Below are 22,878 nucleotides of genomic sequence, written 5' to 3'. Positions count from 1 at the left end.
GTCGAGTGGGAAGGTGACAGTCCGTGCACACAGTGCTTTGGGTGAAGAGCCGGGGGATGGCCCGGAAGGCTGTGTCAGAGGCAGGCCTTAAAGGGAGGACTGGTAGATCTGTTGACTGATTTGCGGAGGGTGAAGAAGACATGAGACTACAGGCTGCCTGGAGCCTAGATGACCAGGGCGATGGCGGAGGCTTGGCAGGGTCACCTCATACAGCCCTACACAGGGTCCGGAGTGCTGTTCACGCGAACCACAGTGAAAACGCCACCTCCCGAGGTGGCATGGAAACAACTGCAAACCCGCACATAGCAGCCTTGCCTTTGCGAGAGACAGAATGTTGAGAGGGAAAGTGTCCATTTGGAAAAAAATGTATGTGCTTAGCTTGGGAACTGCTGCGGCTGAAGGGTCAGTGGGAGACACTCCCCTCCCCCGAGCAGAGGTTATGCAGAGTCACCGAGGACCAGGTCAAGATTTGAAAATGGTCAGCCTACAAGTGCTCTCTTTTGCGTTTGCTGTTTAAAAAGAAAAATTAAATCTCTTAGCCCGTCAGGTAACAGATGAACACAGCCAGCCACTGGGCTCGGCTCTTTGGGACCTCGTGTTCAAGAGGAATGCACACATTGTCAGTAAATCAGACCCAACTTCGCTGAAAGCGTTTCAAATAAATGGATCTAAAATTGGAGCCTAAAATCTTTGTTTCACCAAATAACGATAAATTAGCCAGGAACAATGGAAACAAAAGTTCAGATGAATAATGGCACTAGAAAACTTTCTTTGAAATTTCTCCACCCTCCTCCCTCTCTTTCATCTTTGGAGTGACAGTTTCTGGTCCTTTTCTCTGTTCTTACAAAGAAGCACATTATTGAAAAAGAAAACTACGCCCACTCCAAGAGACCTAAATCTAGAGAACGAAGAGAACTCTGTGTGTGTGTGTGTGTGTGTGTGTGTGTGTGTGTGTGTGTGTGTGTGCGTGTCTGTGTGTGGTGTTAATTTCACAAGGCAGCAGAACATTTTGTTAAGGGTGCAGTTTGCAGTGTTACCTGTTTCTCATTTTGGGAGATTTGCGATTATGAGTTTGACCTTCTGCTGGCAGTTGGCGTGAGGCAGGTAGCACATGCCACCAGGATTCCCAGGTGTCACAAGGCCTCTGCCCTGGAGACCTGGCTCCGCTTCCCCTCCCTGGCTGGGAGTTGAAAGGCAGAGAATCCTCTCTCTCTCTTTCCTTTGAGCTCTGGAGGAAATGTCACTGGCTCTCACAGTGGGGAGAGACATCACTATAAGGTCTCCGGGCCTTTGAGAGAGAGGTGGCAGGAAAAGCCCTCGGAACCCAGAGACCCTGAACGCGTCCTTCACTCCCTTTATAGCGTGTCAGGCGCCCCTCCAGGCAGCCCCATCGGACCAGCTGTTAATGTGCTTCTCCTCCTGCTGTCCTCTCTCAGGGAGGAGACCTCTTCGATGCCATCACTTCCACTAACAAGTACACGGAGCGAGACGCCAGTGGGATGCTGTACAACCTGGCCAGCGCCATCAAATACCTGCACAGCGCCAACATTGTCCACCGTGACATCAAGCCAGAGAATCTGCTGGTAAGAGGGATTCCAACTCCAGGACGTCTTGCGTTCCAAGCACTCATGAGTGAATATGAACATTTCTCTCTTTTTTTCTTTTCCATTTTCTTAAAAAAAAAAAATGACCGTAAAGGCTGGTTTCCAGCTGGCCTTCAGTAACTAGCTGGAAACTAGTCTGTTAAGTTGATCTGTCAGGGTTAGTGTACCGTTAGGAGCACGTAATTTATTAGCAAATAAAAACCCGAGGCAGGGGTACAGGAATGGAGCTCAAGGAGTCTAGGGCTATGGTTGAGACCATGGGCCAGGCCAGGCCAGTCATGAGGAGCATGTACACTTACATTATTTATCAACAGCACTTTTGTGTTAGAAAGCTTCTACTTGGGGAAAAAAAAAAAAAATGGAAGCCTTTTTAGACTTTGTCTTAGTCTCCCAATTTACATCCTAATAATCTGATCTAAGAGCTAAGAGAATAAATCATTGTGAGTTTTCAAGACACCAGCCCCTCAGCATAAAAATAACCATGATGAAGACGGATTTAAAGATCAGAGACATTTTGTCCTCCCTTTAGGCCTGTTTGGTTTGCTTTTCATGAACTTCGTATCTCTGGGGAAACATTGAGAGTTCTCCACGCAAGCAAAGGAGGATGTTCTCCTAATCCCATTGTTAAGGGGACAGTATTGAAAGAATTCAGGAGACAGGGGCTGGGCATTGGGGAGCTATAACTAGTGAATGTGGGAGTATCATAAATTTTGTTGGCTATTCAGGGTGGAATTTTAATGAAATATATTCAGTTTCTCACCCCCCACCCGAGATGCTAGTTCTTCTTTTACTTTCATTATCCAACCCCAAGAGTCATGTATTATATGACTGTTAGTTTGTCCATCTCTTCAGAAATCTGGGAAATGAGGATTCTCTTTCTAAAGCAGTGTTTCTCCAACGGTGGTCCAAAGACCCCCTGCATCAGAATTACTCCCAGATGCCTGTTAAAAAATGTCAATTTCTGAGCTTCCCTGCAGCCCCACCAAATCAGAATCTGGTGACTGGTGACGGGGTGCAGATCTGCATTGCAACCAGCTCCCCACGTGATCTGAATGAACACTCAAGTTTAACAGCAGATGAACAACCCAACTCCCACTACCAATAAAGGCTGTTAAGATCTGCTGTCCTGGAGAACCACCTCTGTGCTCACCCCATGCTAAAGACTTTACACTCGGTATTTCATTTCATCCTCACAACAGCCTTATGGGGTAAGGTCTATTATTGTCCCATTTCACAGGTGAGGAAACGGGGTGCCTAGAAGTTGAAAGACCCACTCAAGGTAATCACAGCTCTTAAGTGGAAGGGCCAAGGTCACAACCTATGTCCTATTCCAAAGCCCAAACTTTTAACCACTAGACTACATAAAGCCGTGAATTAGGGAGAGAGGTCTACTGTGTGCTTGCTCTGTGCCATGGACTGTGCCAGGGAACAGAGAGACATATGCCTTCACGGAGGGGCATTCAGGTAGGAAAAACAGGCATTCAAGAAATAAATACACAAGCAATTAGTTAATTGCAATTAAGTTAGTAATCTTGTAGCTACTGGCTAATGAAGGCGGTTGAGGTCAAATGATGGAGTTCTGACTTAATTGCCCCTCAAATTCCACATCTCCACAGTAGCCTAAACATTCTCTTCTGCATAGTGCCTTGTCTGCACTCATTCTTCCCTGTGTCCTGACTTACGTAGGATTGTCTCATGGGAACGGACTTACAACTGAGCCTTTGTTTAAAAACTTCTCTAAGCCCCGAAAATTCAGTGATTGAAAATTAAAGTTTCATTTTCCTTTCCGCTTTTGCAGTTCAGTTTTGTGTACCCGTTGTTCAACCTGCTTTTCACCAGAGCACTGTTTCTATAAATGCCATAAACGGTTACATAGCAGTGTGCTTTTACTAAAATGAAAATTTGCGGGATACTTTTTAAGTACTGTGCTCATTTGAACATATTTTACTTTAAATTACCCAAAAAGAAAAAAAGTTCTCTCCCTTTTCCCTTCCTTTTCTAATTTAAGAATGTGAAAAATGTATATATGCACATATATATATTTATATGTGTACACATATATATAGACAAACACAAACACACACACCATTGCAGTCATTCATAATGCAGGTTTAAAAAATATATATGAAAAAGTAAAGTAATTCTGCTTCTCCAGTATAGTAATTTCTTTCTATAGGAGAGTGGTAAGGATTGGTGAGGTTTGCAGGGATAAATCTACTATAGGATAAAATAGGTAGAAGAATAGAATAATTTTAACAAAATTAGAATGACATCACTAACTGCACTTGAGACTTCTATTAACGTCATATTCTGTTGACCTTTATGTGGAAATAAGAGAGAATTGTCATGGGAAGCACAAAATCACATACTCAGGATTTATAGTCAGATGGGCAAAAGTTCACAACCAAGGGCTTCACTCTTCCACTGTCTAGTCTTCTGACCTTGAACAAGATACTTAACTTCTTTGAGCCTCCTTTAAGGGGACTGTATGAAGATAAAGTGATACCATGGGACTATTAGTTCCCTTCTTTTTTATTACCCTTTTATTTGTAATAAAAATTAAATTACCCCTAAAAATAAAACTGTTTAACAGTACAATGTTACGTTATAACAATCATTTTTCATCTTTTTTGACACTGCTTTTAAAATGTTACTATCTTCCCAGGCATGGATTTGCCATCTCGTGGCAGAATGTAGAGCTAGAGACTATTTTTGGAAAAATGCTATAATAAATTTAATGCAGAGAGTTTCAATCCATTTTCTAACTACAGGGAAACTGAAAGAAATAAAAAAGGCCTCACTGCACACTTTGCATTACTGTTTTATTAAGAGACCTCAAAAAACCCCTGAATTGTTAGACTGCTGATAAATTTTTGCTAATTAAGTGTTTAATGTTTGTTATAAGTAGCAAAGAGTTATTTATAAATGTAGACATTTCAGCTATAGATTTCATTTTATATAGCATCATTGCATATGCAGAACTTTTAGAATTTTTTATTTTTAAGTCTTATAGAACAATGCACAAATATCGTAGCTTGGCTTTAAGGATCTATATTAATCATATGGATGATTTATTCAAGTCTTAAGTATTTGATCAAGTCAAAGCATTTTAATGAGAAAGTTTGACTTACAGTGATGTTTCCAGCTACATTTTAGGCAAAAACTGGGAACTGACCCAATAGGAATAGCTCTTATAATGGTATTATTGCATTGTTACTAAGGGTTTTTTTAAAAAAAATAAGTTAATCATGCCAGTGATTTTACGTGATTCTTTCTGCTTTAATCGTCAGGCCTGGTGCTTAGTGATCGTATGGATGAGTGACAGGTGAATGAGAGGGTGAATTAGATAAGAGAGTGAGTGAATGGTGATACTTCACATAATAGAGGACAGACCCACCGTGACAAGCCCTAGTCATTTCTCAATTCATCTATTACGTTGAGGACTTATGTTGGCCACAGACTAAAACTCTCTGAGTAGGGGGAGAGATTACAGTGCTTCCCCAGCTGCACTTATGCATGGAACCATTTTGTGTGTGTGTGTGTGTGTGGGTGAGAGTGCCATGATAGTTTATGACAAAAGGGAACCTTTTGCTTTAAAAAAAAAAAAACAAACCCCATAAATGGTCTGAGATCAACTGCTTTCAGTTTACATGAGTCACCACTAGATGGCAAGCTTGTACCCTCGGCAGCAAAAATCATCAGTGGCAGCCTGTTTTTTGCAGGGAGCTGGGAGGGTCTTTTTTAAAATGTATATGCAGATGCCTCCTTCTTAGGAAAATTAAAGTCTTTATGGCAAAAAATAACTTACATCACTAGTTTTTATTAGATTCCAGAAATAAACACAGTAATTTTCTTGAGATATAAAAATTTCTGTTCAAAAAACTTTTTGCTTCCAAACTCCTTAATACTGTCTGGGAGAAAGCAGTTTCTCAGGGTTACTGCTTCTCTTGGTCAGAAGTTTTCTTTTAGCAACTCTCTGTCGAGGTGTTCGTGCCTGTTCCTCGCTGCCCATCAAAATGGCATGTGCAGCTAATGACCCTCATTTTCATGAAATGGGTTGAATCTAGTAATAAATTATCTTGTTTTCCCCCAAGTGATGACCATAGGTTGGCTCCGGCTCTTCTTAGTTTCCACTTCAAGCCAACACTGAGCTCACCAGATCATGGATTTCCTTCTGTCTTAATCCCATGACCCTTAATCCCCAAATAAACCCATTTTGTGATAGGATCACTAACTACACTGGTAGATAAGGCCAGTGCCACAGATGGAGTGCTAGAGGTTGTAAAAAAAACACAGTTGAGTAGATTTGTAGTCAGTCCACTGCATGATGAACTTGAGCCACCAAGAGTGTTGATGAACGGGTTGGGGATCACCCTAAGGAGGGAGCTGTGGATCTCACAGGAGTCTGTCACTAGCCCCGCCCTAATCAGCATTGCCAGTGAGCCGAGATGAAGATGTATTCTATATATCAAATGACAGACTTGAGATCCAAAACTATCTTTGGCTCCATAAAGGCCCCAAATCAGTAAGATGAAATTTAACACGAGATAAACATAAATCTCTATAGACTAAGTTGGTTTTGGTATAGTTGTTTTAAGGACCATTGCAGAAAAACAGTGATGGGAAAATTTGGCCCAGTTTAAAGGCTATTCACTGACCATAAGTTCACTGTGAGTCTTAGTGTAACACAACTGCCAAAAATACCAATGTGCCCTTAGACTCCTTTCACTGAAAGAGTGTCGCCATCAAGAGAGTCCCTGCCCTGCTTATACCACGTGACAGCAGGTGGGAGGGACCCAAACACATCGCATCAGGGGCCTGGGTTCAGCCCAGAGAAGGGACGGTGAGAGTGGAACAGATTGGCCCTCATCGAAAGCTGCCAGATGTAAGACGGGAGAACGTTTTTGTGCTGTGTATGTGAGCACTAAACTCAAACTAAAGAGAAGACATTAATGACGGATTTGAGGTTGACATAAGGAAAAACTTTCTAACAATTACACCTGTTTGAAAAGTCAGTGGCTTTTATTCAGGTCACTTGTAGTCATTGAAAATGTCCAAGCAGAAACGGAATGATCGTTTTTCATAGGTGTTTAGAAAAAAATTCCTTCTCTCTGAATTTGGTTAAAAGTTGAGGGAAAATAGAAGAAAAAGAACATTTTCCCCAAACATGATTTAATAGACTAATTGCCAGTTACTGTACTAAGCATTCACTGAGGGCCCTTCTCCAAGGATCTGTGATTCCATCGGGGGAAGAAGACAGGAAGTAAAAGTGTAGTGTGTCCCCAGGGTTGATCAGCATCTGTCTGCTCCACTAGCCATTTCTTCTGTCATTTAGGACTTGAGTAGTATCATTCACTTCATTTTTTTTTTTTAACATCTTTATTGGAGTATAATTGCTTTACAATGGTGTGTTCATTCACTTCATTTTAAAATGACATGGCCTTACTGGACTAGCAAAGATTAATAATAATGATATACTGGGTTGGCAAATTTATGGGGATACCAATCACCTCATACGAATCAGTGCAAGATTAACTTGATGGAACCTTTCTGAAAGGTAGTTTGGTAATATGTAACTAAAGCCTTAAATAATGTGTACCCTGTGACCAAGTAATTCTACTTCTAAAAATGTAACCTAAAGAAAAAATATCAGGTATGTATACATACATAGGGATGGTCATCTCAGTGTTTTTTTGGTATGGAAAGAAAAAAATATATATTTAGAAACAACTCACGTCAGGGCACTGATTTTTTAAATAATGACATGATATGGAGGCAGGCGGACATCCTGGTTAGAATCATGGACTTGGACATGCCCGAGCTTAAGTTCTGGCTCTGCCACTTATTAGCTGTGTAACATTTGTCAAGCTACGTAACATCTCTGATCCTCAATTTTTTAATCTGCAAAATAGCAGTAATATTACTTAATTGTATTGTTGTGAAGATCAAATGGGATATTGAGCATGAAGTCCTCAACAGGAGGCCTGGCAGGGGCTCAATAAATGGCAGTGGTAGTAGTTTGGGGGATTATTATTATTATTATTATTATGGTGCATCCATACAATGGAATATCCAGCAGCCACTGAAAATCATGATGTAAATATATGCTTATTCACTTGGGCAAACGTTCAGGATATATTGTCCAGTGAAAAAGGAAAAACAGGAAAGAGAGAGAAAGAAAGCTCTTGGAAGTTTATACCCCAAAGGTTAACAATGGTTATTTTTAGGTGTCAAGATTATGGGTGAGTTTAATTCCTTTCTTTCTGTAATTATCTGTCTTTTCTAATTTTCCTACAGTGACATATTGGATATTACTTGTGTGACAAAAATGTAACAGTTTTTAAGAATTGCAGTGACATTGAGTTCCCACAATTTTAACAAAATCCTGGAATGTACAATTACTACAGAATCCAGAATGTGTGTGTTTTGTGCATCTCACTGCAGCTGCATAGAACTCCTTTCTAGATAGTTTCAAGACTGTTTTAAAGGAGGGATGAGAATCAGGTTTCCGGGAGTTTCTATTCACTTCTCCGTCTTCCCAGATATCTCTAGGGTAACACTTTGAAAAGCTATTTTATTTTTTCTTCTAATGTTGTTGCCCCTCTTCTGACTTCTGTACAGCTTTTATTATTTTTATTATTTCATTTAATTTTTTGTTTCATAAAGGTTTTACATGTGGGTATAAAATGAATTTGGTTCTTTTTTTTTTTTTTTTTTTGAATTTGGTTCTTTTAAGAGTTAATTTTTTTTCCAGGAGGTTTAATTCAAAGTATGGAGACTATAAAGTGCATTTTGCAAAATAATTCCCTGCATAAATGTTGTTACACTTCACTTCTTAAAGATTAAAGGTTAAATTTAATCCACTGGTTTTAGGAAACATCATAAAGGCCAAACACCTTGGCTAGAAGGAAATCAATGTCTTTTTTTAAAAGATACCATATTTGTTAAAAAAGTAAATTCACTTTTTTTTCATGGCTTTGTCAATGTCATGCCAGTTTTGTTAAATTCTATTTGGTGAAATAATTTTTAGTACCTCCTGAGATCCTCTGTGAAAACTATTTCAGTGGTTACTAACGATTCATTAGCCAGCATTTCAACAGGGTTTTCCTTGAATTCATACTATCATTGAGAATTGTGTTTGTTCCAACACATCTGTTATATTAGTCAGCTCTTAGTTCTCTATTATGGGAATCTCAGAAACCATTTGACTGGGTTCACGTTATCTGTGAATTTTCACATTATTTTATGGCCACCGGCTGCATTTTATGACTATATTAAATCTTTTATTTTTTCAAATAACTTTTTCAGATGGTCTCAGTTTCTCATCCGAGGGAAATCAGGCATCTGCCCAAACATCTACTGTTCAGCAAGTTACAGCCACTGCGAAACCCCAAATAAACGAAAAAGAAACAAAAATAAAACTCTTCTTTAAAAAAGAAAATTCCTGTGTGAAATACCAGTGTGCCAAAAACCTATGTACCTGACCTTTCACTAGATCTATTCTTGGTGTAGGACATGCCTTCAGCTTTTAATTGGAACCTTTTTCATAATTGTTGCCATTTAACACATTTAGTCTGTCAAATCATGGGATGTCTTTATAGCCATATAATAAACCCTAGAGAACAACTTTTCTGACTGTAGCCATCTGCAGTGATCACAAGAGTAGCTTACAAAATACTGACAGTCTTTATGGTAATAGGATACATATGGCAGCCCACAATTACGTGTAGCTGCATTCAATTAGTGTTGTACAATTACCCAGTTTTATTGCTTAGTTAAAACAGTGAAAGCACTACATACTGGGTAATTTGCACTAATCCCCGTCTCTTTAATAGCCCCTCGTTGTTTAAAACGTGGGGGGAGCATCTACAGTATTTAAAGGGCGTGGGATGAACATAAAATTATATCTCATGTTGTGAATACGCTTTGACTGGCAATTAACGTACCCCACCTCACGTGTGGCGCATGTGTTATGGAGGCTTTAAAATACAGTCACAGCAGAAAAGTTCTTCTTACACCAGAACCCCACTGGCCGGGTCGGCCTGTCCAAGCTTATACTTGCAGCCTGTTAAGGTTCTTTCTGAAAGAAGGTCAGGATGAGGAGACAAGCTAAGGAAGTCGATTCAGAGAGTGGGAGAAGGCAAAGGACTCTGTGTTTTGGATGCGAATGTGTTAGAAGCTTTTCCGACTCCTAACGTTTAATTAAAAACTTAGTTCAAAGTGAATTTATAGCTGCCATTTGGGAAAATACTTTCTGGAGACGGTTTTGTGAGTATGTGTGTGTGCGTTCACGCGCACGTTTGAAACACATATATTCAGCAATCTGTGATTTTTAACAAAGTTTTAATTACATTTTTAAATGGCCTCAATCCTGCCCCTCCGTAAATGGCTTGGGAAGAAATAAGAGTGAGCACGCTTGAGGCGGCAGCAGGCACTCTGGGGAGTCCAGTTGTGAGGTGGGCCCATGGCAGCACTTAGGAAAGGCGCTCTCCCAGGGGAGGAGAGGAAACACTACAATATATTCTTCTGTATCCTTCTCCCCAAGTGTTGACAGAGAAAAACCCAAAGCAACTTTGTTTCCTGCCCTGCCTGACGGTAAGTAAGTTAAACAGAATTCCAAATGAGGGGCCTGGGCATTTATTCACCTGCAAAAACATTTTGCTGAAGCATTTCAAATGTACTTGGGTCTAGAAATGTTTTCAATTATGTGGATTAGGCCTTTGTCTCTTAGCTCTTAACTGTCTCTCATAAGCATCACTTTAACCTCTTTATATGTTCATGAAAATTCTACTCTATGGTTTTCAAAGCAAAAAAAAAAAAAAAAGGGATATGTAGAAGTGATTAAAGAGAGATGAAAAGAACATTAAAATGATAGATTCTACATATTTCATTTAAATGATGCTGGTTTATTTTAAGAGAATTATTACTGTTAAATAATCTTCATTTTCTTTACTTTAGGTAAGTTTTTAGTGCTTTTTTTCTTAGTTATTGAAACTTTGAACTTTATTGCTCAGCTATATTAAATATAACTGGCATATGGCTATATGTAAGATGGAATTCCTATTAAAATGTAGATGCTTAAAAAGAAAGCCTTTGGTACATGGAGGAGAATTACGTGGTCATATTCTGAACTAAAATGTGACTTATGACTGCATCTGCCAATATGTGCTTTTATCCAACTTTGGAATAGAGTTGGGTGATTATGGATAGTATGTTTAGAAAAAAAGCCACAGAATCTCTGTATAAATGGAGCTGTGTAATTTGAAATCTGCACCACCTCACAAAACACGCACCATGAACGTTTGGACCTAACAGAACATCAAAGCAAGAGGTTATTCTGCATTTTAGAAAGGTTATTGGTAACAAAATGGAATTAGGGAAGTAAACAATTCTGCTCTGTCTGGGAAATAAACTAGATGATCTACTAGGTATTTCCAGCTCAGATTTCTTTTCATGAAAAACATTTGCTTGTCTTTTGAATGACCTGAATGGCTGACATGCTAAGACTACAATTTAGGGATTTCTTTTGCCTGAGAGCATTTAGACTGGGGAGGATATTGTGTTTTGTAGCTCTGAGGCCTCAAAGTCCATGACTCGAACTTGTTTATGCTGACCAGAGCTGGATGGCTGCTTTATTAAACTGGGGAGGACAGTGTCCATCTCAGAGGACAACTGGGCAAAGCCACATCTGGGGGGGACATACAGCTGTCCTTGCCCTAACAACCCAGGTGCAGGTGGCCCTGAAAGCCTCTGGATACCTGCCCGAGGGCAGCCCAGACTTGATCGTGGTTGAGCCCTCAGGGAGAGGACTCCATGTTCTGAATGTGGAGAAAATGTAAACAAATATTTTCTGCCCAGAAATGACACAGTCTCTCCAGAGAAGAGGATCTGACTGCCTTTTTTCTGCCAAAACAGTTAGATCCAAATGATCATTGCTGATACTGCAGCTTAGCTGGCCAAACATCTGCACTCGATGCTGCAGTGAACTGAAAAGTGAAATCTACTTTTTCCAAAGGAAGGCAGACATGGTGTGTGAACGGTAGCGGTGCTCCTAATGTGTGGAGATGTGCCTTGCTGTGCGTGAGGTTCAAACTGCTGTAGCAAGTACAGATGATCATAGCGCGATAACAGGAGAAAATGCAGGCCTCGACTGGCTGGCTGGATTATTTTGACGTACGTGGAAAACTTCTCCATTTCCTTGAGGCATCTCCTGGCGACTGCCTTTTACTGTGGCTCTCTTTTCTGTGTCTGTTGATTCCAGTGGAGGGCTCTGAATTAGAATTCTGAATGCCCTTTGATCTTTTCTTTGAAATAATAGACGTTGTTTGGCATACGTTTTAGAACAGATCCATTTGGTTTGATCGTGGGCTAGAATTAAAGCAGTTTAAATACTTGCCTATGGTCACATGCATCCTTTTCTTGATTTGTTGGGTGAAAGACTAGAGATTTTTACTGCCTTAATAAGGAAACCTGGACAGAATGCTGACTCTGCACCTGATAAATCTTCCCAAATTGCCACAGGTGAAATGAAATGTTAATATCCCTTTCAATTATTAATAAAAAAATGTAAATAGATCTTGTTGGAAAAGTGGGGCACTGAAAAGAAGGTATTTTAATAGACGTGTGGATTTTTTGTTCAATTTACTAAAGAATTGCATTTTTAAAGCTTCTGATATATTAAAATGAAGAGGTCATTATTTTCATAAATTGGAGATTTTACACTAGAAACTTGCTGTATTTCATTGTATTCTGCAAATCAATTTGAATTGTAGCAAACATCGAACACAGATAAGCAAAAGGAAGAAAAATCTCCTATAATCTTACTACCCAGAGACAGACACACCAATATGATGTTCTTCCAGACATTTTTCTTTGTACATATTTTTTTCTTTAATAGACATTTTATGCAAACCAGTCTGAAGTCTGTCCTCACTTCCCAAACTTGATTCATTTCAATAAATGTAAACCCACGTCACCATTGTAATGGTCATGTAGGCTCCCATTGTATGAACATACCGTAATTTATTTAACAAATTTCCATTTGCGGGTTCTTCACCATGTTTTCAATTCTGCAGTAATATAAAGATGTTCTTGTATGTATATCCTTGCATAATTGCCTGATTTTTTATTTTATAATAAATACAGGTAAAAAATTAATATACCAAAACCTCAATTAAATAGAGTCAGGAGACCAGAAGCGGCGTTCTCACTCCCTGAGATCATAGCAGAGCCCAACAGGAAGAAGAAAGACTCCTCTTCTTTCCTGGCAAGGACTCAACCCATGAAAAGCCATGGACTCCTTGTTTTCTACAACCCTCCCAACTTTCTTTTCCTCTTTGTAAATGCATCTCCCTCCCTTGCCATGTGGGGACTTGGACATGATTTGCCATGGGTGCAGACCCCGAATTGCAATTCTGTGCTGATCCCGAATAGACCCATCTCTGCTGGAGAAACATCTGGCAGTCTGTCTGTTTTAGATCAACATATATTAAATTTAAACCACAGTGTCCTTCATTTCTTCAGGAAAGAACTTTTGAGCTCTTGGTTTTAAGGCAATTTCACCTTTTACTTTTACTTTAGGTGTACGAACACCAAGACGGCAGCAAATCGCTGAAGCTGGGAGACTTTGGACTGGCCACCATTGTAGACGGCCCCCTGTACACCGTGTGTGGCACCCCGACATATGTGGCCCCTGAAATCATTGCAGAGACTGGGTAAACACTTCTTGTGTATTTACTGCAGTACTGTGCTTGCAAAATAGCTAGTTGGCTTCAAGGATGGAAGAAATAGGAGTGTTCTGTCCCATCCAGACAGAACTAGTTATCAGATATTTTTCACTTTTTTTTTTTTTTTTTTTTGACTTGAAAGTGGGAGCCATTTTCTCTGTTTTCCCCATCAAGTTGCCAGTTACTACAATGTTGTTTAAAGTTTCCTTTTGGCCTTTGTTAAAGGTAGAATGGCAGTTATTAACCCCTTAGTAAAAAATGTTTGGACTAACAGAGAAACATACAGTGATGGTAATTAACTAGCTATTGGTGAAAAAAGAAACAGACATCGCTGTGAGCAGTGAGTACAGTCTACTGCGGTTACTTCTCTCAGCTGTCCTTATTCTCCAGTTCCGGTCCCATTTTGGTCCTCTTGGCAGTCCACTGATTATCTGTGGAGTGCAGATACCCTCAGGCATCTGAGGGCCACTGGGAATTGGCTGGTTTCTGAGTGCAGCCGACACAGATGAATGAAAATCTCTAGAATGGGGGTAGATTGTGGGGTGGCCTAATGCTTACTAAGGACCTACTACTATATGCCAGGCTCCTTTACTTAATCCTTACTCTTCCAGTAGATGATATGATTCCCATTTTGCATCTGAATAAACTCAGTCTCTGATGATTGACTTACAAGCTCATGACTAGATAGTAGCTGAGTCAGCATTTGAACTCAGGTCTAGGTGAGTAAAAGGCTCTTTCAGTAAAGAGCCCCATTTCTTGCCAAGGATCATCAGCAGGGTTCTGAAGCACTGTCCTTAAACGAAGGTTGGGGGAAGGGTGGGCCAGCAAGGAGAGACAGCCTGACTATTTCTTCCCATTAGTGGCACCAACCCAAACCTAACAATCTAGGTAGTATCTTCCACTGTGACAGGTGGAGATAGTTTTTCTGCTTGTACCATAGACCAGAAAAGCAGAAATACAGAACAGATGAGAGGAGAAATCCCCAGAGTGAGATGAGAGGTAATGAGCACTTTTTTATTCATCAAATTTGAGTCAATTGCGATCCCACAATCTATGGCCATGCCTGACCTCCCTCGAGGCAGTGCCGTTATCTCTGGCGGGTGCTCTGATGGCCTGCTGCGAAGGAGTGGTGTGGGGTAGAAGGAGGATTTGGTTCGGCTCTTGAAAAACCTTGGCTGGAACTCAGCTGTGCCACTAATTGTGAGATCTTGAGCAAAATTATTTACCCTCCGAACCTTGGGCTTCTCTTCTTTAAAATAGGCAGTAATATTTATCCTGGACAAATTACAGAGTTGTCGGGAAAACAAAATCAGATAATGTATGTCAGTGCTTTATAAATTGGAAAATGTCTTATGTGTAATTATTATTTCTAAAATTCAGGAGTGAAATAGTCTCAGGGGTCCATCTCTATCTGAAAATTGATATGACTATAATAAACATTTTTGCTGAAACCCTTCACTTACTGATATTTAGGTAGGAAGGTAGGCATTTTTATTTTTAGTCATGTGCCTTAGATAGTCTTTTTTTTTTAATTCTTTTCTTGAATTCTGTTAAGCCAGTGGGTTGTAGTTTAGTGTTTGTTGTGGGTTTTTAAAATTTTTGTTTGGTTTGGGTTTTGGTTTATGATAGAAGAGTCATTTATTTTACCATGCCCCATAATTTGTCCTGACCTGACTTTGCTAACTCTGACATCACTTACTTCTTCAGATATGGCCTCAAGGTGGACATCTGGGCAGCTGGTGTGATCACTTACATCCTGCTCTGTGGATTCCCTCCATTCCGTGGGTATGGGCAGCGATCTTTTATTCAGCACCAACAAAGCATTTCTCCCTTCTCTGAATGATCCATTCGGCCTCCCCGCACAAAGGAGCCTACAGCTGGAAAAGAACATAAGAACTTATTTTTTCCATGTCGTGCACGCTAATTTACATGCCTTCCATAAATCTTCCTCATATAATTTAAAAACTCATTCTTTCTTAATTTGCCAAAACAGTTCCATACTGACATTTTGAATTGCTTAAAAACACACATTTTACACATTTGCGGGGAAAGGAGGGGCTTCAGTGCATAAGAATGAAAAGATACACCCCGAGCTGGCGTTTTCCTGCTGTTTATTCCTCGTTGTTGTCCTTCATCTAAACAGAAGCGGGGATGACCAGGAGGTGCTTTTTGATCAGATTTTGATGGGGCAAGTGGACTTCCCTTCTCCATACTGGGATAACGTTTCTGATTCTGCAAAGGTAGGTTTCCAGTGCCTTCCTCTTCCTTATAGCCTGTGTCTCAATGGAATTATTGATTCTGAATCAAAGAAACAAATGATATCGTAAATATGATTTCTGTATGCATTTTAGTCGTAATTACTAACTTTCCCAAGAGCTCACGTTCAAAAAGTCATCTGTCCATAGCCATCCCAACTCATCAACTGCTTCTGCTTCCCTGGCTTATCCCTCCCTGTGGTCACTCCAGCTGTATTGCTGTAGCCTCTAGTTATGCCCTGCCCACACCTGGCTTGAGCCCACCTCAGACTTCTGTATAGCTTATTGCTTCACCTCTCTCGGGTCTTGACTTAATGTCATCTTCTCAGTGAAGCTTTCCCAGACCCTGTTTCCAATTGCAGCTCTTAACCCCTACCTGGCTGACCTTATCGTCCTTTGCTTTATTTTTCTCCATAACACTTACACTCTATGTCCATCTGGTATACCATCTAACTACCTCTCTGTATCTGTCTACTTATCTAGATAGATATAGATAGGTGGATATATTGTATTTATGTAGTTTATTTTCTAACTCTCCTCACTAGGGTGTAATTTCTATCAAGACAAGGATTTTTGTCTATTGTATTCATTGCTGTATCATCAGTGCCTAAATAGTGACCGGCAACTAACTGATGCTCAACGTATATTGAATGAATGAATGAATAAATGAATGAGTGAATTAAACAGTTAATCAATTAAAGTGGAGAAAGCACAGCATGGGTTAAGATGATCAAGAAAGACATCATGGGGAAGCTATGATGTAATTTGGACCTTGAAAGACAGCCAGGATTTAGAGGCAGAGGGGAACAAAGCGTATGGTTTTTGTCCCATTAAACCAAAAGATCAATCTCTAAGAAAACTGTAAAAATCTCACACAGAGACATTAGTAGATCCTGAAATAAAAAATGAAAACTTTTAAATTGATCCCTTAAAACTGTGTCTCCAAGCATTGACTTAAATTTTTGGAAAACTGATGTCGAGAACTAATTATCTTTTGATTATTCAATATACATGCCTTTCCTTTTGCTGTGTCCTGAGTATGAGTTCAATTTAAAATCTGACTCCTTAGGCCTGGCCACTTTCCATGGAAAATGATGCATATTGGGCCCAAATCTCTCATTTTCTTCAACTGTCCAGGAATCTACCTCTAGCCATAGGAAAATGTGGGGAATTGAGAGAAGTGTCAGAGAAAAGCCACAAAGGTAAAAGGAGATGGGATGATATAGCCACAGAGGTGGGGCTGGAGGTGTTTTCACCTGTGAGCAGACAGTTCAGGAACCTGTCCCAAGTCTCAGTGCTGTCACTTCATAACTCAAGGGCTCGAAGTCACTGACAGATAGGACTATCTCCTGCACCGCCATGGTGCCTGCAGAGAGCATCACACATAGTAGCTGCTTTGATTGAGTCCTGGCCCAAGTTAGAAAGTGAAGGTAGAATCTCTACATCATTGGAAATAAATCTTCCCCGTCACGGAGTGGTACTTAGAGCCTACGCATATGAGGGACCAGGTAACACGCACCTAACCATTCTGTTACACGGGAACTTCTAATCCAAAGTAGACAAATGTCTGACGGACTCATCATTAAAGCCAAAGCCGTGCTTTTCTGGTGCAAATAAATTTGAGCTCATGGGGGAGATTAATTAATTTCAGAACCATTTAATCATTTGCTTCATAATGGTTCTATTTTACTTTTATTGATTGATCTGGAAATTTTTGAAGCATTTTTAACAGATGTCCTCTGAATTCTTCGGCTACTAAAGAATAGTTTCTATTTTACCAACTAGCTGTTGGCAATTCTGTATGTCTTTCCTCATTCCTTTCTTTCAAACCAAAATATGCCCTCTTGCAGTTAGGAGGAAAAAAATCCATTTTTCCTTTCAGCTGCCGAAGTGAAATTGTAAAGTGTTTTTAAAATGTGATTTCTATATTAAATAATTTGGAATCTGTCTTTAAAGTGCAAAATACTTTATTTCCTTTCTACTAAAAATATTTTTATGAAATTGACTTTAATATTAATTTATGTTTTTTTCTCTCAACTACAAGCTATATATTTATAATTCCAAAAATTCACCTTTCCTTTAAAAGGTGTTAGGTAGCTGTAGGTAAGTTGAGTTGATATATTCAAGGTTTAGAGCTTTTACAGATGTTTTCCAAACGAAAAGAGAACCTCTGCTCTTGAAAACGCCTGGATTTTTACCTTCAACGTTAGACACAAATGGCATTGAATGTTTCCTTTCACAGGAGCTCATTACCATGATGCTGTTGGTGGATGTAGATCAGCGATTTTCAGCCGTGCAGGTCCTCGAACATCCCTGGGTTAATGTAAGTAACTTCCTCCCTTCCCTGTATTTACTCCGAACATTCCTTTCTCAAATTGCAGCTTTCCTAATGATGTTGCCTCCTTTTTAAAGTGTTGTGTTTGTGTCTGTTCCTCCCTCTCAAACATGCCAGAACAGTTACAGGATCTCAGCCTTGTTCCACAAGGGCCTCTGATGTATCTGTGCTGACATGTGTTCTCATGGTCCCTTGCACAGAGCATTTCATTTGATTCAGACGGGACTGCCTTCTACCGTGGAGGGGCACATGGTTGCCACCCACGGCCCCACAAACTGCATCCTATGGTCTAGATTAAGGCTGCATCCATCAATAACACAGAGCAGATTTTCTGAGTCAGTGCTGCTTTTGCATCATTTCTACCAAATATACCAGTGACCCAAGGGTCCCCGCATCAGAGTTGGAGTTCTCCAGTGCAGCACTTCTCAGGCTTGCCTGTGCTCACAAGTCATCGGGGGTGGGGGAGGGGGGAGGCTTATTAAAATGCAGATTGTAATGTAGTAGATGTGAGGCTCTGAATTTCTAAAAGCTCCCAGATGCTGCTGCTGCTGCTATCTGAGTACAAGGTCTGTAGCTATGAAAGGATTCTCCAGAGCAGAGTCATTATTTTTTGACTCTCTCTCTCCCTCTCTCTATAACTGATTGAAAAGATTTGTTTTGAATAACAATAATAATAAATACTTACAGAGTGCTTAGCTTATAGTGTCTGCCCAGGACCATTTAAGTACCTCACATACATTAACTGATAACCCAGGGGCTGTTGGAACCCCTGCTGACATGTGTGGGAGTTCCATAGATGGGTCTAATGGTTCTTGCTACCAGAATAGAAGACAGACATAGATTTGGATATAGGTACAGACATGGACAGGTATAAAATCGTTAGCTCATTGATATGAATTTTGCCAGCTGCTTCGAGGGATCTGGCTGTAAGATGAAGGAGACAAAATGTTCCACTTCTCTGAATTATCACTTCGGTGATTAGTCAGTGTATTTTCCCAAGGTAACTAATGACTGAGGACGAAGTGTGATTAAAAGCACAGTGTTGAGACAGACTGCATCTGAGGTGACAAGAGCTTGGGATCTTGTTCATGTCTATATATATATATATATATATATATATATATATATATATATATATATATGACAGGAGAATATACAGGAATGCGAGCATGTATAGGTATACAGCTAAGGTTTGTTAAATATTTTTACATAGCAGAGCTTCCCAACTGGTGTACAGATGTGTGAAGATATTAATCCCCTCAGCCCTTGGGATAGTCAGGCAGGGCTGCCAGAGTCCAGGAGCTGTCACCTCCAGCCTTACAACCTTTGCATTTACCCCACGGTGCTGAACAAAAGTTATCCTTTTCTATGGAGTTGGAAAGGTTAGGAAGCATCTCATGTAAGCCTAATAATAAGCCTACCAGAGAGGCAGGGTGGGTATTATTGTACCCATTTTACAAATGGAAAGACTGAGGCTGTGATGGATGACTCTTCCAAAGTAGCTGTGCTTATGGTTGAGCCAGAATTTGCAGGCAGGTATCCTCACTTCAAGCCCATTTCCTCTAAAGTCCTGTGCACCACCCTGCATCACCCTCTCTCTGCTATACATGAAAGCACTGTGAATAGTGCAGAAGAGTGCACTGTATGTACACCAGCATCACTATAATGATTGTTCACACAAGGTCGCAGTCGTTCCAAAGTAACTTACCTGGGTCGTGGTGCCTCTCCCTTAGACGTGCAGGGGGGAAGAGGCACAGGCCAGCTGCAGGCTCTCCTAGTGGCAGCAGCTGGTTTGGACTGATCTACATGCTGATTAAAAGTCCATGGTCCACAAACTGTCAAATTGCATGTTAGCGCTGGAAACACTGAGAGTGTGACCACACAGAATACAGTGGAAAATCTGAATTTGAAACACGGCCTTTGAAGGCTCACAAAGAGCCGTGGAGGAGAGAGAGGACAAATAGCCATTTTAGATTTTGAAATACATTTTCATCAGAGGACCACCCCCTGTCGGGCCTGCTCTCCAGGAGCTCTGTCTGATACAACAGACAGTCACATGGCAGTTAGAGAAGAGCCACCCCAGCTGGCCTGTGTGGGGAGGGTGCCCTGGAAGGCTTCCCAGAGGAGGAGATGCCAGAGCTGCTTCCTGGAGGAGGCTGGGAAGAGATGTCCTGCAGAGCCAGCTCAGGCAGGATATGGATATTTGCTATAAGATAACTTTGTGAATGTGAGCACATTTGTCTATACATGTGAGGGGCCTGGGGTGTTACTGGAAACAAAATAATCCCTTACCCTGATTCCAGACCAAATGACCCTATATCAATATATTCCAACTCAGTTGGGTAGAGAAACAAAATTAAGAAGACTTCTGGCTGTTGCCTTTGAAAAATTAGGTTCGTTTTCCTAAGGCAGCGTATACATGTCTCAGCGGTAACTTTCTTCCTTCTCAACCTGCTCTGTGCACATGGTCCCACTTTGCTGACAATTAGGTTCCACAGCTCCCTCTGGACCTTGGACTTCTGCTGTCATTTTAGTTTTCCCTCTCAGATTTCCTAAAAACATTTTCTAAAAGCAAGGATAACATTTAAGGCATTGTCTAGGAGATTTAAAAATTTTAAATACCCTTTAATATAATTCTAACAGACCTTAGATTCTAAGGGGAAAAAAGATAGCGATTTTAGCAAAAAATTTAACATATAAAGTGATTGCTTAACTTTTGAAATTACATAGTAAATCACTAAGTTAGAAAATTGATTATTTTCTTTATCTCAAAATAACAAATGAAAAAAATATGTATATAAGCATTCACAACCAGCATTTAGTGTTTGTTGAGGTCTCCGAGTGCAATAAATGAACAACCCAGCAATCAAAATAAATAAATTAGGAACGTAAAAGGAAGCCCATTTAACAAGACATGTTGCATTTGGCGATCAAATTATATCTGATCACTGCAGAGGGTGCTACCTAGGGGGGGAAAAGTAATAATAATCGTATGAGCCCTAAGGAAGTCGTCAGAAAGCTCTTCCCACGTTCCTATTTGTCCTAATTTTCTCTGTCGCATAAACGATGCCCTTTTCACCTGGCGCACTTGGAATCGAAAAGGCAGTCTCATGAAACAGAGAGCAGAGCACAAGGGCAACAGAATAGAAAAATCTAGTCAGCAAAAGTCACTTGCTTTAACCTTACTCCAGGTGCTTCCTCTAGGCCCCCATTGATTTTGTATGCAGTCTCAGTGCTCTTTGGTATCCTGGACCTCTGCTCTGTCCTGGACCTCTGCTCTGTTATATATATGAATTTTACCTCTACTCTTTTATGGTGTCCTGGACCTCTGCTCTGTTATATATATGAATTTTACCTCTACTCTGTTATGGTGTCCTGGACCTCTGCTCTGTTATCAGAAGAGCCATGAGTGAGGCCTCTCAGTGGATGGTTCTAACCAGCCAGAAGGACAAAGGCAGCATCAGCGTGTAGCCAGGTGTCTGGGAGAGGGATGCAGACCCCCCAGAAGGAGCGCCAGCTCACCTTGGGTAACCTTGGGACAGTCATTTCACGCCTTTGAACCTGTTTTTCTGTCGGTGAAATGGGAGATAATAGAATCAACTTCTCAGGTTTTGAGGATGGAGAGAGGATTTTATATCTGAAAGTCCTGAGCAGACAGTCTTAAGTGCTCATACGCTGTAGGTACTTGGTAAATATTTGGTGAATTTGAGTCTGAGGGAGGCCGAAACTCCATCATCTGTGGCTACAAGCTGATGAAATGGAAACTGTGATCAACGCTGGCGTGTGAGAAACTTGATTAAGGTGGAAACCCCTCATCCAAAAAAATGATCCTGTTTGTGTGCTCCGAACTCCACGTAGATAATGTGATTATCAGCTTGTTGCGTTCTCCAGTGTCACAGCCATCTCTTAAGGTAGCTGCAAAGTACCGACAGGAATTGCCCTAGCTAAATTTATTTACCTTATTACTCATATAGTGGAGAACCATATGATTTAGGCACATATCATATGAGAGTGGAATAGGCAGTGATAATATATCTGGATCATTCCAGGGAATAGGGAGAAGGTTGAGTCACTTTGTCCCCAAATGATACTTTGTTGGTAGAAAATGCAGGTTAGTGATTAAGTTCATAAGCTTAAATAACAGTTCCAAAGTGTTTTTTTTTTTTTGATGTGTAATTAGGATTAAATTATCAGCAATCTATTTCAAATAGATTACTATTATTGGATTTTTATTTTCAAAGTTTTGACCTACCTTATCCCATTGTTATTCTCCTCATGCCATAGATTGAAGGTCCATCTCAATACTATAATTCTACAAATCTGTGTTTTACCTTCAGTTTTTTTCCTGATGAGGAAACTGAGGCTCAAAGAAGTCTCTAGCACGAAGCTCAGTGGGGTCTCTAGCACGAGGTCTGATGCCTGGGTTTTGCCTTTAGAGATTCTGATCCTGATGGGCACAGGCATCTGGGCATTGGGAATTTTAAAAGCTCCCAGGTGACTATAATGTGAGACCAATACAGAGAACCTCTGTCCTACTGGAAAGGACTGGTTTAAATAAGTCAAGTGTAGTTACTTAGCTGGTGCAAGACTTACTATCATCTTCTTGGCCTTTAAATTTTATTTTACCTCCTTTTTCTCACGTACCTACTCTTTTGAAAAGATACTGCTAAGCCAAGATATTCAACAAGAAAAAAAGAACCCAAGGAAGAAGAAAAAACAAGAGCCTAGATAATATGTTTTTTATTCTATGCTCATAAAAATCAGTGCTACCCATACAAAAATATATAAGCATTCCTCTAATTGCTGTTAGAAATTAAGAGAACCCCCAATGATACTGTAATAATAAATAAAACCACTTATCAGTATGTGCAACTTATAAATAAAGTTGTAAATGATGACATGGAATTCCACTTTCCATTTGGGCATCTTACCCTCTCCTTTCTCTAAGGTGGATCTTA

At 40.2% G+C, this 22,878-nt stretch overlaps 1 protein-coding gene across 5 annotated transcripts in view; it reads left to right on the top strand.

The window, feature by feature from the left end:
* DCLK1 (doublecortin like kinase 1) overlaps window positions 1–22,878 on the top strand; it is a 328,712-nt gene that overhangs the window by 278,812 nt on the left and 27,022 nt on the right. For all 5 annotated transcript variants that reach the window (XM_036831579.1, XM_036831575.1, XM_036831577.1 and 2 more), the window contains exons 11-15: window positions 1,437–1,583; window positions 13,185–13,318; window positions 15,038–15,115; window positions 15,474–15,570; window positions 17,828–17,908. In XM_036831579.1, coding sequence (XP_036687474.1) covers window positions 1,437–1,583; window positions 13,185–13,318; window positions 15,038–15,115; window positions 15,474–15,570; window positions 17,828–17,908 — 537 coding nt within the window. The remainder of the gene's footprint in view (window positions 1–1,436; window positions 1,584–13,184; window positions 13,319–15,037; window positions 15,116–15,473; window positions 15,571–17,827; window positions 17,909–22,878) is intronic.

Source organism: Balaenoptera musculus, chromosome 18 (assembly GCF_009873245.2).
Source record: "Balaenoptera musculus isolate JJ_BM4_2016_0621 chromosome 18, mBalMus1.pri.v3, whole genome shotgun sequence".
Taxonomy (NCBI): domain Eukaryota; kingdom Metazoa; phylum Chordata; class Mammalia; order Artiodactyla; family Balaenopteridae; genus Balaenoptera; species Balaenoptera musculus.
This window is presented reverse-complemented; position numbering and strand designations above follow the sequence as displayed.